This window comes from Canis aureus, chromosome 23 (assembly GCF_053574225.1).
Source record: "Canis aureus isolate CA01 chromosome 23, VMU_Caureus_v.1.0, whole genome shotgun sequence".
Taxonomy (NCBI): Eukaryota; Metazoa; Chordata; class Mammalia; order Carnivora; family Canidae; genus Canis; species Canis aureus.
In genome coordinates this window covers 27,560,267-27,574,810 of record NC_135633.1, presented here as the reverse complement: position 1 = coordinate 27,574,810, position 14,544 = coordinate 27,560,267, and the positions used below count along the sequence as shown (strand labels likewise).

Here is a 14,544-nt window from a genome sequence, read left to right as displayed (position 1 = left end):
TCTTTTTTTTTTTTTTTTAAGATTTTATTTAGTTATTCATAGAGACAGAGAGAGAGAGGCAGAGACACAGGCAGAGGGAGAAGCAGGCTCCATGCAGAGAGCCTGACATGGGACTCGATCCAGGGTATCCAGGATCACGCCCTGGGCTGCAGGCGGCGCTAAACCGCTGTGCCACCGGGGCTACCCCAATGTTGCTGTCTTATATGTCATGAAAACTCTCTTTCCTATCTTCCCATATAATCTGCTGGAAAATCTGCATGATACCCCCTTAAATAAATTGGCTTCCTCTCCTAATTTCTGACCTGACTCTAGGAATTGAACCTAGTAGCTATTTTTTTAAAAGATTTTTTATTTATTCGACAGAGAGAGAGAGCAAGCATAAGCAGGGGGAGTAGCAGAGGGAGGGAGAAGCAGACTCCCCACTGAGCAGAAAGCCCACATGGGGCTCTATCCCAGGATCCTGGGATCACAACCCAGGCAGAAGGTAGATGCTTAACAGACTGAGCCACCCAGGTGCCCTGAACCTAGTGGCTATTATCTCACCTAACCCCTTCCCTGCAGATCATGTGGGTTTACTTCATTCTCTATGGACCAGTCATATTTCAGTCATCTGTCACTTAAATTGTAAGAGGAGTATTACTGTTAACTGAAGGGATAAACATGTTAATAGAAGAGCTCTACATAACATCCAAAGTTGAAGTGCTGGTTTCAGGCTCATTAGAATAGCACACCACCCACCCACCCTCTGCCCCCTCCAGCATTCCCTCTTTTCTCACTGCTGTGTTGTCTCCACAGTGTAGCCAAGAAAAGACAACCAGAGACCACATTTTTTACAAAAGATTTTATTTATTCATTTGACAGAGAGAGAGATCGAGAGAGCACAAGCAGGGGAAGCAGGAGAGGGAGAAGCAGGCTCCCCACTAAGCAGGGAGTCCTATGCAGGGCTCCATCCTAGGACCTGGGATCATGACCTGAGCCAAAGGCAGTTGCTTAATCAACTGAGCCTCCCAGGCATCCCCAGAGACCACACTTTATGATCTGTAATGTTGGTGATTCCATCGTAGTTCTTCACATGGTTTTATATTTCCTGCAAAACCAGAAGGCTCCCACTTCCAGAGTCTGGCCTCTAGTGGTCATTCTGAGTGTTCTGATCAGCCATAGAGGCATGTCAGCTCTTCAGGCAGGGAGCATGTTTTACATCAGCATCTGGTTGCATCTCTGGTTGATGACTCGAGATGGCATGGGAAGTCACAGGCAGTGAAGAATATTGGTATCAACCAAAGAATAGGACATCTGAGGGCCAGTGTCTCTCTGTTCTGTACCTTCCTAATATCTCCTACCGCTGGTTCCCTGGTTACCGAGGCCCAGTTACTATGATAAGGGTAGCGTGGATACAAGAGCCCTGCAATTTTAAATGGCAGAATGCAAGTGTGTGTATGTAAGTAAGTGTGAGTGAGTAAGTGTAGAGAGGGGTGAGTATATACACATGTGTGCATGTACATTTAAGTTATAAGCATTTGTGACAGTGGAATGGGATGCACTTAAAGTTAGTTGGCCTAATTCCAGTTCTGCCACTTAATATGTGGCCTCAGCACAAATCACATCAATTCTTGAACTTGTTTTCTTGTCCTGTGCCTCCTCATAGGGTTGTCAGGAGGATCTGATAAGATAATGTAAGGGGATGTCACTTTGTAAAGTTTTATCCAATAGGTTTCAATCACTGCATCCCACAAGCAGGTATAGGACCTCTTAAAGGGGCACTGGCATCGTGGTACCTAGTAAGTGCTAGGTTATCCCAATTCTTTCATCTTCAGGTTGGGGTAAAAACGGTTATAAATGTTTCTAATAACAAACATTAAGGTTTATGGAGAATCTGAGAGTAATATTGTAGGGAAAAAATAGTCTATAAGATATGTAGAGGACTGAGCTGAAATCAAATTAGTAATTTTTTGTTCCACCTGGAGATAAGATCAGTCCCAGTACAAAACAGTAGAATGTTTACTTCCACTCCACTCATCTTACAGTCCTACTCAGGATCTTCAGAACACACAGGTCATATTCTCCTTTCAATTTGTTTGTTAAGTCATTCCTTCTCCCCATACTCCAAAACCACAGGTAAAGGAACACAGGAAAGTGCTGTATATCTTTCTGTATATCTTTCTTATACCCATAGCTGCTGACAACAGGGTTTAGAACAGAATTATCCTGTTAGTTACTTGAACACAGGAGCAAATTGTTGCTCTCATTGACTTTCCCAAGGGGCTACAGGGGGAGCCAAGAAATGCCAAAAAGTCACCACCGCCATTTCTAGGTTCTGAATCATCATGTCAATTCAGTTTCTTCTAACAAGTGCCAATGTCCTAACTCCTAATAAGTGAATGTGGTGAGATCCACATAGGTGAATGTGGTGAGATCCACAAATGCTCTGATACACAGGGTGAGGTAAGACTGGCACTGTCATGTTGCACTGTTGGTGAGAAAATAATTTAGCAGTTTGTATCAAAAATACTCAATGTATGCATACACTCTTGACTCAATAATGGTCCAGACTCATTCTTATGAGAACTGTGTAAAATGAAAAAATGATTTTACTCATTAAGAGTTGCTTATAATAGTAAATATTTGGAAATAACCTGAATGTTCAAGGGTATAGCATAAAGATTGTGAGCAGGAACTCTAGTTAGCAGTCGCTCATTTCAAATCAGGCTTAGTCACTAGAGTGATGTGACCTTTTGTAAAGTACTTAATCTCTCTGAGACTCAGTTTCCTCATCTGTAAAATATGAATTATAACAATAACAATTCTGACTTATAGGATTGTTGTGAGGAATAAGTGAGATAATGTGTCTGTAAGGATTAAGTATGATGTCTAGCATATAGTGAGTGCTGAATAAATAAATGCCAGTTACTAGTATGTAAGTTAGTATGTAAACAGTGCCTTTTTTCTTGATGATTAAGTAATATTTGTATTTTCCTGGATTTAAAATTTTTTAATATATTTTTTGACAATAAAAAAACTTCATATTAAGAAAACACATCTACAACTCTACAATATACCAGTGGTGAAACTCTGAAGCTGAGGTTATCTAGAGTAGGATGAGTGGTCTGGGAAACATGCCAAAGCTGCAATCAGAGGTTCCTACAACTTCCAACTTTGAAAACTAGTTGTAATAAAAACAGTGTTTTGTAAGCCATGATCCATTAGTGGGCTGTGAAATTAATTTAGTGGATGTGGTCAGCATTTAAGAAATCTGAACTAGAACAGAATAAAATAAAATGGAAAATAACAAAGAGTATCTCATGTAGTAAGAATGTTTTATGAAACTTTTATTTTGGGGGTATATGTCTTGGGTTGTGATATAAACTAGATTTCTTCCTGAGGGTCTCAAACTTTGAATCTACTTATTGTAGCCCTCAATAAGGATGTTAGCTGGAAGGATAAAGAAAGGGGGTTTCCTAAAGGCTGTCCTTGTATGGCACTGCAGACAAACACTGATATGCTAGGGAGTAGCCTCCCTTAATTCCTACATTGGGGGGTTATCTTTCAATAAGTATTTTGAAACTGGGAAACACAGTTAAGAATTCTATGTAGAAATGACATCAGATGTCAAGTAAGGTAGAGTTGGGTAGTCAGGGGCTATTTCAACACTGGCTCTTTGGCATTGTAGCTGAGCTCTGTGGAAGCTGGAGGAGCCACTGCCTTCATCTATGCCAACTTTAGCGTGCCTGTGGTCAAGGTGAGTGGAGGTCTGGTCCCAGCACATGGTGGTAATAAGAATGCAGAACTAATACCTGAGCTTCCGTGCTGTCTGTGCTTGCAAGCTTATTCCTGGGAGGAGGGATGAAATAAATATCTTTTCATTCCTCTCTGTGATTTCTCAAAATCAAAGATAATTCCTTAATTTGGATGACCACATGTTACTTGTGCCTCTATTTTTAAATTTTATTTTAAATTTAAAATTTATTTTAAATTTATGACTATTTATATTACAAGTAGATGATTACATGTCTGCCTTCTCTATTACAATAGAACTCCTCAAAGGTAAGAACTCTATTTTAGTGATCATTGGATCTTCCAGAACAACAGGTCCCCTTAGTCATTCATTCAGTAAACATTCAGGGCTGAAAGCACTGAGGGTACAGAGGAAAACTCATAGTCCTTGTCCTCCAAGAGCTCGCAGAGAAGTTAACAGGCAGTGACAACATACTGAAATAAGAGCTATGAGATTAGGTGAGGCACAGAGGAGGGCCATGTGGTAAGAGGATTCATTCTCCTCTAGTTTCAGATCAGTAAAGCTCCCTCACAGCCTTTACCTAATTTGGGAATGAAATGAAGATATATAAATAACATCATGCCTATAAAACACTTAGCACAGTGCCAGGTAGATCTTAAGTGTTGCCTAAGTAAATGCAGGAATCTTTGAGTACTCAGGGGACTGTTGTCTCTTTGAGACTTGGGAATGTGTACGCTTGTCAGTGTATCCTAGAAAGCTCTTCATTACATTAGGCTTTGACTATTTCTAATAGCCAAGGTTAACCTAAGTCTATAGGGATTGTATAGGGGGGAACAAAAAACCTGTGCATAGGGCAAAAAAGGACACACCAGGATTTGAAGTAAAAAACACTTGGGTTTGAGTCTCGAGTTTGTTCCTTCTTAGTTGCGTTACTCACAGCTCCAAAGCCTCAACTTCCCTGCTGGTAAATTGGGGAGTATGATAAAGCCTGCTTCCTGGGGGTATTATTAGTAAGTGCCTGAGGAAGGTTAAGCATCTGAATTAAGTTCTTCCTTGTATAAGGAATTTTTTGTTCCACTTTATGGTTTTTGCTGAGTGCCTCTCCTCGGTGATCCAATGACAGCACGTGTTCACCTTCCTCCTGGCACTTGCCACACTGTCTTGTCCTGCTCGGTTTTTAGGTCTGTCTCTCCTATAAGACTGTGGGCTTCTGAGAGCAGAATTGGCCCTCAATAAATGCTGCATGTATGAATGAATGGGAGAATGGCAACTTATACCATTTTGTGCATGCCTTGCCCCCAATCTGCATGGACAGTTTTCATGTTTAACGATGTGCATGTGTTTGTCCTTAGTCATTGTCATGTACTTCCGAAGGACTGAAATTCTGGGCTGACTCTCTCTGGGGTGGGCCATTTTGTTTTTAGAATGCAGCTCTGTTTTGGTGGAATCTGCATAGGAGTGGTGAAGGGGATGGTGACACACTTCATGCTGGCTGTCCTGTCCTGGTGGGAGATAAGTGGGGTAAGGCCTGCCTTTTGAAGCATCAGAATGGGTGAGGGGTTCAGAGGAAAGTGAAACAGGGGGTAGATGGAAAATAGTATAGCTCTGTAATTCCAAAAGCTTCATTATAGTGCCACCTTATACTGAGATGATCAGATTGTAGGTTAGTTGGCCCCAACAGATTGGAAGCCTTAAAGGGCAGAGATCCTCTCACAGAGCAGATGTCAGTGAAAGCTTATTGACCTGGTCAGATAGGCCTTGATTCCTGAGCGCAGCTGACGAGGAAAACGATCATAAGTTCCAGTCATCTAAGCCAAGGAAAGAACCATTAAGCCATCCTGTGTCCCATCTAGTGCCTCCCCATGAAGAGATGGTCAAACAAGGAAGAAACAAATAGATAAATAAGCAGCAGATGTATTCATGTCATATTTAGGCCCAAAAGCACTTAGATCTGAAGACAAAAAAAGTAGATGAGAGATGCTCCTGCTGAGATCGACATTACCAAGAGAAGCCATCCCTTTTTTTTCATTGCACCAGGGGGAGGGTGGACTTTAAGGAAATACATGAATGAAGAGTGAGTGACCTTAGTACCTAAGGTTTAAAGATTAGTCTATAGTAGACAGGACCTATCAGAGACACTTTCTAGGGGACAGAGTCTTCTTTGCTATTTATCTTTGCTAATAGCAACATCTTGTAGTCTGTAGCAGGGCTGAGACTAGGGTGAGGCAAAGGAGTTGCCCAGGATACAGAGTGTAAGTGACTTTTGCGTGATCCTGTGGGTGAGCGTTGCTGCTGTCTGCTCTGTTGAGACTGTTTTCTTCTTCCCTGTTCTCTCCCAGTGGCCAACAAGTGGATACATGAGTATGGACAGGAATTTCGCAGACCCTGTAGCTCAAGGCCTGAAGACTAAGGTGTCGGCAGAGAGAAGCTGGTAGAGTCCTGTGGCTTTCCAGAGAAGCCAGAAGCCAAAGGCTAGCCTAGGAGAGGAGAAAGAAGAGCTACCTTCTGGAAGAGGGCCTTGTCAGCATTGCTTGTTCCTTGTAAAAGGAAGTGGTCTATACCAGGGAACACCTGAGATTTTACATTGTTTCACCTCAAACCATCAGAGTAGAATGGATGGGCAATACACAGAAAGGAGCAAGAAGGCCAGAGGGAGAAGTTTCTGGGGCTGACACTCTATGATAGAAACAGGATATAATCAACAGTCCCTGGGGTTTGGTCATTGGGGTTTTTGCCACTTTGAGCCACTACCACAGAGACCCAAAAGTGACAATAAGGATAACTGTAGGCGAGGGGTAGCCTAACTCCCATGGCTTTTTGCCTTTCTCCTCAATGACTTGTCCTGAAGACTGAGCAGGGACTATCTCTGTAAAAGGAGTGTACCTCATATGATTTTTTTTTCGAGCAGGATGAAACTTTTTTTTATTATTTTTTTAATACAGCCATTAAAAAATGTTTACAAGTCATTTTTCACAATCAAGAATATTCTTACATTATAACATTGAATAAAAAACATATATATGTAAAATTGTATTTATAATTGTATTTATAATCTCAACTTGGCTCACCTCCCACGATTCCTCTTTCAGTACTTTCCAGTCACATGACATTCTTTCTATTCCTAAAATCACTATGCTCATTGCCATTAGCATTGTCCCCACTTCCAGGTCTTTGCATTTGCTCCTTCCTCAAATTACCCTCATGGCCAAGCTCTTCCCATCATCGCACTCTGGCCTCACTAGAGAACTAACTCTTCCCTGACCATCCAACCCGCCAGCCATTTTCTTTCATGTTAACTGATTTTTATTTTCTTCAATAACACGTTTATCAAATTGAAATTATTCTAGTCATTTAATTGTAGTCAGTTGTCATCCCTGCAGGGTGAGAGCTTAAAGGGCCTCACTGTACTTTGTACGTGCTTCTATGATAGTCCCTCGTTGCACTGAATTTCAATATTTGTTTATTTGCCTGGCTGTGTGCACTAGACTCTGCACTCCTTCTTCCTCTTGGTATCCCCAAAAGAAGATCTAGTTCAAATAAGCAGGCATTGAGCAAATATTTTTGGTTAAATGAATAAAAAGGCATCTTTTGAGCTGTGCTTTGGAGGCCTGGTAGAATTTTTTATAGGTAGAGTCTAATGAGAAGTATTTCCCAGCAGAAGGACCAGCATGAGCTAAGGCTGTATTGATAAGTGACTGTAATGTTTGAGCACTTGTGCAGAGCACATTCCAGGCAACTTGGCTCAGGTTCCTCAACAGGGGAGGGACTGTGGGTCTCGCTTACAAAGAAGGCACACAGTTAAGAACAGGGTAGTTGATGCTGGGTTGCCTCTGCCCTGTCCCTGCACCATGCACTTCAGGATTTCTGCTTCCCAGAGCTTGTGGCGGCCCCTAAGGAAAGGGTTCTGATGTGATATTCAGCTTCCCATAGGGCCTCAATGAGCACCTGGTCACATCTTCAGTATTTCTGCTGAGTGTGCCAAGATTCTGGAAATCCTCTTACTAAATCACTAAATTTCATCATGTAGAGGAGAGGGAATTTTACCTCTATCCATCTGTATTTTTAGCTGAGACCTCTGTAATAAGAGGAAAACAGAAGTTTATGAACATGTATTCCTCATGTATACATGGGAGACACTGAGGGAAAAATTACTAACTTCCCTAGGTGGCTTAGAATTCAGGATTAAGCATCTTAATAGGGAAAAGGGAGGGGGAGATGTAGGCCTCTTAGGGGAGATTTTTAGGAAAGATGAATGGGCCCTTAGAAGAATAGATGAGAGGTATGATAGTTTGTGACAAAATCTGTCTGGGTGTGGTGTCCACTTCTCGTCTCTCCTGTGATGAGTCAATCTTTCCCAGTTGCAGAAACTCCTAGGGAGGAGGTTTATGACAACTGACTTCCTTTTGGAGGATCTGTCTTTAGGCAGATAAGAGTTTAGAGAAAGCTGCTCCCTGCATTTGCTGTTTTTCAAGTGCCTACAGCTCAAAATAATTAATGTGCCAGAGCAGCATATTTGGGGGTGGCATGGTCTGCTACCCTCAGTCACATACTGAGGCTTCAGAGGACTGGACCTGAAACAGAAAGCTACTGTCTACGAGCAACACAGCTCCCCTTCTTTACAGCTGCAGGGATCAGAACTGGGCCTTCTCAAAACTGCAGCGTCAGTCTCAGCTAGTAACAGCAATGGTGAACTGGGTGAGTTTTTTGTTCGATGGACACTGTTCTAAGGGCTTATATGTATCAATGACTTAATGTTCATCCCAACCCTATGAGGTCAATACAGTATTATGCCTGTTTTACAGATATGGAGGCAGAGGCGCAGTTAAGTAACTTGCCCATGTCCCACTGTCTGGCTCCAAACCTTGTGCTTCGAATCACTACTTTTGCAAAGTCTGGCATGTGGCAATTCTCACACATCCTGATCAGGTGACTGAGGCCTAAGAACTGTCTGGCAATAAATGCTTACTGAGCATTTCCCAGGGGCAGGTCTAGGCCGAGGCATGCTATTGGGGTGCTGAGAGGTACAGGATTCAGTCTCTAAAGCTGATGGCCAGTAGGGAGATGAGACAAATGCATCTAGTATTAAATGTAAGTTAAGCAAAACGTGAAAAGGTTGCGTGCAGTAAGAGATGAATTATTGAGTGCGGCAGTCTAGAGTTGGTGGGCCCTATTGTGGCTTGGGGTAGCCTTGTTTGTTTATCCATTATCCAAGTAGAGTATCCAAATTACATTTAGCCAACAGTGCCAGTCCTTGCAGGCCCCAGGAATGGAGAGGAGAGTTAAGATGCTGACCCTGTTCAGATCCTTAAATCACTGTAACAAAGTGTAGCCACAAGTGGAAACAGGAACACAGCACTGAGAAGCCCCTCAGAGGCTTCATGGAAAGGAGAGACTGACCAAGCAAGTCTTGAAGATGCTGAGGGTGTGGAGAGGCTTGGAGGCAGGGCTGTGCAAACAGGACTGCCTGTCCTTAGAGCTATGAGTCCCACCTTACTTTTGGTCAGTATGTCAGTTTTCAAAATACTTTTAGCATTTTTCTTGAATCTCACCGACCCAGGGAGGAAAGGAGAGCAGGCCTTATGGAAAGCACAGTCTGGGATGGTTAGTGGCTTGCCTGGGGTTACAGTAGAGCTTGGCCTGAGGCCTGGTCTGTCTGTTTCACCCGTGTTCTTTCCATTCAATGGTTAGCAAATGTTATACTGTTGTACCACAACTGGAGAGTGGAAAGGCCTTACTCTTGTATATTTGCACCAGTCTCTGTGCCCTCAGAAACTCTGACTAGTCCTACTACAGAGTGGTAGGCTTTGGAGCCCCAACAGTGCTGAGTGGGTGGGTAGCTAATTCTAGATAGGACTGACTGTGGTTTGGGGCGCTGCTTGTTTATAATTTTGTTTCTTTCTTTTTTGCACTGTTCTTCAGCCTTTTTTCTAACAGCCTTGTCCAACTGAGCTGTTGCAGATCACTCAAGTCTCATTCCAGGGAATATTCTCTTAAGTAAATGACTAACATCATTACAACTAGTGGCCACATACAGGCCATGCACTGGAGGCCAGGCACTGTGCTAAGAACTTGGGTATACTTGTCTCCTTCAATTCTTACAATGAGATAGGTACTATTATGTCCATTTTGCAGATGTGAGAAACTGAGGCAGAGAATATGTAGCTTGTCTGAGGTTACACAGCTATAAAGTGGCAAAGCAGGATTCAAATCCAGGTCTGTCTCCAAAGATCTTAACTAGCCATCTGTTGCCTGCACTACCTGTTATTTTGCTGTGGTTGTTTTGCTCCCATTGGCAGTAATATCTTTAAAGCCAATAATTTTTGAGAGGAGTCTCCAACCCCTTCCCAGGTGTTGAAAGGTCTATCCTTTCTGCTTCTAAGGCCTAATGGTTAAGAATCCTATCAGATGTAGGTATTTGCTGAATATATAAATGAGTCACCTCAATTGCACAGAGCTACACTGTACACTTTTTGTGTGAACAGCTCTGTGCTACGTTTCATGAGAATCCAAGAAAATGAGAAGGCCTGCTCACTGCCCTTGAGGCTAAGTTAGCACACTCCCAAATATAAGACTAGCTAATTGGATATAATCAAGTGGAAAGCTGTGTGGTGTTACCTTAAGAATCATGGGAGCTGAGAGAAAAGGCAGAGCCCTATGGCTAGAGTGGGAGGAGAGGGCTTCCACAATGGAGCCCCAGGAACACAATGGAAAGAGAATGAGTGCCTATGGATTGGGTGTGTGTGTGGGGGGACACCAGCTACCACCTCACTTTTGCACCCAAGGGAGCAGGGAGAGCTGTCTGGGAGAAGGAAGTGAGAGGGTATTAATCCCGGGAGGCCCTTGTCCAACAGTGCCAAGGGCAGCCAGCACAAGCTGCCTGTTCATGGAACCATTCATTCAAAGAGTCTCCAGTCTTGGGGACTTGGCTGTTCAAACTGGGAGAAGGCAAAGGAGAGGGGGTAAGGTGGGAGAAGGGACATTTGTAGGCAGACTGCTGTACACTTAGCAAAACTATGAAATCAGTTCAGCTAGGAGGAAGAGACAAACATTTGTGGCTACTCTGTGCCAGCTATTTTATTTCCCCCCTTGTCTTAGAGCAATTATTCCTTTTGATAAAGGAGGCAAAGGAGGCTCAAAAAACAACAAAACAACAAAAAACTTCCCTAAATTTGCAGAGCTAGAAGAGCTGGGATCTGGACTGTAGAGTTTCTCCCCACCAGCTGCTTCTAACTAACCTGTCTCTAGACTTTTTTTTTTTCCTCACCTTGAGATTCCCACAATTTTCTCCCCCTCTAGGAGGACAGTCTGCTGCACTCCTCTTTTATTCCTTTCCTTGGTCCCTGCCAGGGACATATTTGCATATGAAGCAGGTCGCCCTTGGTGAAATCAAAGATTATTTCAAAGGAATGAAGTGCTAAGGGGACAGTCTTTTTTAGCTAAGGGGTTGAGGGCCTGGCTCAGAATGGATCCCCATAGATAACAACTGTCTACATGTTCTTTGAAGTTTGCCCCACTTTCAGATGGAGCATAACTAATGACCATTAACCTCCTGTTCATGTGCTTATCACCTTATGGGGAAGGCAGCAGTATTTCCTCCATGTGTAAGAGATCAGGCACTTGGCTAGTCTATTTCCAAGGTTTTGGCTGGCCACAGGCTGGGGTTTTCTAGCAAACTACTGGGAGAGGAAACCAGCTCTAGGAATAAGGGAGCCTCTTGAGTTTATATAACTTTCTGAGCCCTGGAGCCAGACTGAGAATGTGATTCTGGCCACTAGTGGGGCAGCCAACTGGGGCAGAAGAGTTGAGTCAAAAACTCTTCTTGCAGGGGAGAGTGTGACTTTCACGTTCTCTACTCCTGTTGTAGGGTCTCTTCCTGAGCCTCCCTTGTTAAAGTCCTGACCTTTTAACTCCCTACCCCTCGTTCTGATGACAGACCTCTGAATCCAACTGAGGGGTCCTTGGCATCTCATTGTCCAAATGAATTTCAGCATTGTTCATTCCACCTGCAAGATAATAAGCCTTTCCTCTTATCATCCCTGTGGTGGCAACTATGCTAGGTAAATATACCTTTGCCTTTTACCTCACTGTTACACTGCTCTTTACTATCTCCCTGCCTGGAGTCTGGTGCAGACCAGTCCATCTCCACAGGATACTGAAGTTCATTTGACAACTCCCCAGTCCTGCCACTCAGGGCCTTTATGTCCTGCCTCCTGCTGACTCTCCTGTCAGCCTCTACTCCAACCACTCTACTCATACTAATCTACCAGTTCTCAGACTGATTTTCAAGTGTGCTGGGTTTTTGTATGCTGTCCCCTCTTCCTCCAATGTATTTTATTTCCTTTCCTTCTCCACCTCTACCTTGCGATGATGCTTCAAAGCTCAATTCAAATGATACCTATTTTATACAGCCTTCTCCGCCCGACCTGTTTTCAAAGAGGTTCAGTTGTCTCCTTCCTCTTTACACAATGTGGTCACTGTTCCTATAATAATCTGTCTAGATTATGAGCCCATTTGCAGGGCTTCATTATTTATCTGTCTCCAAAGTCCATCGGAAGTCTGGTATAGAATAGGTGCTCAGGTTTTCTTAACCAGCAAATACGTGCTTCTAACAGCAGGTTTAGAAGAGGATAAGACAAGAAGTCATTCACACCCAGCTCCCTTCATGCCTTTGAGTACTCTCAACCTCAAGATTCTCCTCCCCAATAGGTCTATGGCTACCCCAAAATTTGCCTACCTTGTTTTTCCAGGAAGCTCTCCTTTGACATTCTTTAGTGCGCATGTGTGACAGAATGGCCTTTGGTTTGACCAAACATGCTCCTTCTGGCTCTATAGCAAATCCTTCATTCAAAGGGTCTGGGGTCTCTTCTGTTTCCTTCTTGAGTTCATACTGCTGATATGTAGGCTTCACAAGGATGTTATGGGCAGCACATAGTAGGTGTTCATTAAAGATATGCTCTGTGAACATATGAATGGTTCCTTCCCTGCTGTGGTACAATGGAACACTCAGAGGGCAAAGATGCTGCCATCTCCTAGCCATGGCTGTGGGTTAGTCATTTCACATCTCTGAGCTTTAGTCTCCTTACTTTTATTTTTTTTTTTAAGATTTTATTTATTTATTCATGAGAGACAGAGAGAGAGAGAGAGAGAGGCAGAGACACAGGCAGAGGGAGAAGCAGGCTCCATGCAGGGAGCCCGATGTGGGACTTGATCCTGGGTCTGCAGGATCAGGCCCTGGATTGAAGGTGGCGCTAAACCGCTGAGCCACTAGGGCTGCCCCTCTCCTTATCTTTAAAGTGGGGGTAATGTCTATACTTCACAATGATACAAAGATGAAAAAGATGTAAGTGACTAGCATAGAACCTAACCCAAAGCTTAACATATCATTCATTCTCAGTCTCCGTCCATCAAGTCTGAAAAAGCCTCAAGTCCCTAGTCATCATCTTCTTGCTATTTAGTCTGGTATCTCGACCAAAATGGTCTCTGCCCAGGGTCCCCTGTATTGTCCAGGAGGTAGCACGGAGAGGAAACAACCTAGGTTTTTAATTCTGATACCACCACTTCTGAGCCGTGTGAATTTGGACCTGTCTACCTACTTGTAAAAGGAACATAACAGCACTTACCTCATAGAGATGCTGTGAGAAATAAATGAGATGTGTGCAAAATGAATTAGATGGCATTCAAAATTTGATGACTATTATGACTTGCCTGGTGAACAGAAATGCTGATGTGTTCCTGAAAACCATGCGTGTGATTATGCTGCCCTCCAGTGGAGAGAGGACACAGCCCAGCAAGGGACCATCTCCCCTCCACACAGACCCCCTACCCCAAGAGCTTGGCGGGAGAAATCAGATCACACACAAGGCGCTTTTCTTCTCTGCTAGGGAGCTCATGCTTTACCCTGATATACTAAGGGAACATCTAAACCAGAACTTCTCAGAATTAATGTGTTTGTTAGAACACAAATCAGTTCTGACTCAAAAGGTCTGAGGTGCAGATAAAACCTTTAACAAGCTTCCACATGATACTGATGCTACTGGTCCACAGACTATTCTCCTTAAGTACAATACAGCAGTAACATGACATGAACTATTTATTAAGTGCTTACCCTGTGCTAGTTACTGAGAGATCCAGTTAACCTATTTTAACTTATATAGTCTTTAAGACTGTGTGAGGGAGGTACTGTTGATCATTTTTCAGAGGAGGAAACTCCAGCACAAGGAGAAAGTACAGGGCTATCTCATAGAGCCTGTAAGGAGTGGGTCTTGGGTTCCAATATAGGCAGCCTGGCTCCAAGGCCTAAGAGGAAGAAGACTCCAATAGTATAGAGGGGATGACCAAGGGAGGGACTAGGGCAGGAAACCAGCAGGAATACTGAGTAATCTAGCTGAGAGGTGAGGCCTAAGCTATGGTAGGGGCCGTGGGATGGGAAACAGTTGAAAAAGAACATGGGTAGGGGTTTGGTGGTAAGCTGGAATACAGGTGTAAGAGCCATCTAGAAGCTCAGGCCTCTGACTTGAACAATAGAGAGATGGTGGTATCTACCACTTACTGAGCAAGGAAACATGGGAGGAAGAACAAATTTCAGGGGGAAGGTTAGTTCAGTTTTAGAAATGTTCAGTATGAGTGGCTTTTGGTCATCTAGGAGAGACAGGAGGCAGACGGACCTAAAGCATCTAGAGCTCAGGAGATGATCTAGGTTGGGGGTAAAGTTCTGGTGTTGGTAGATGTGAAGCCATGAGTGTCGGAACTCACGTAAACAGTGCATAGACTGTCCTGTTCTGGGCCAAAGTCAAAAGAGCACATAACTGGAA

The 14,544-nt window shown here is 43.4% G+C and overlaps 1 protein-coding gene across 5 annotated transcripts in view; it reads left to right on the top strand.

Annotated features, from left to right (window-relative positions):
• The window catches only part of P4HA3 (prolyl 4-hydroxylase subunit alpha 3), a 41,051-nt gene extending 34,285 nt beyond the window's left edge, over window positions 1-6,766 (top strand). For 4 of the 5 annotated variants that reach the window (XM_077866975.1, XM_077866973.1, XM_077866972.1 and 1 more), the window contains 3 exons: window positions 3,668-3,736; window positions 5,158-5,254; window positions 6,073-6,766. In XM_077866975.1, coding sequence (XP_077723101.1) covers window positions 3,668-3,736; window positions 5,158-5,254; window positions 6,073-6,143 — 237 coding nt within the window. In that variant the 3' untranslated portion in view covers window positions 6,144-6,766. The remainder of the gene's footprint in view (window positions 1-3,667; window positions 3,737-5,157; window positions 5,255-6,072) is intronic. The other variant, XM_077866974.1, reaches the window with a different exon arrangement.
• Window positions 6,767-14,544: the final 7,778 nt, after the last annotated feature.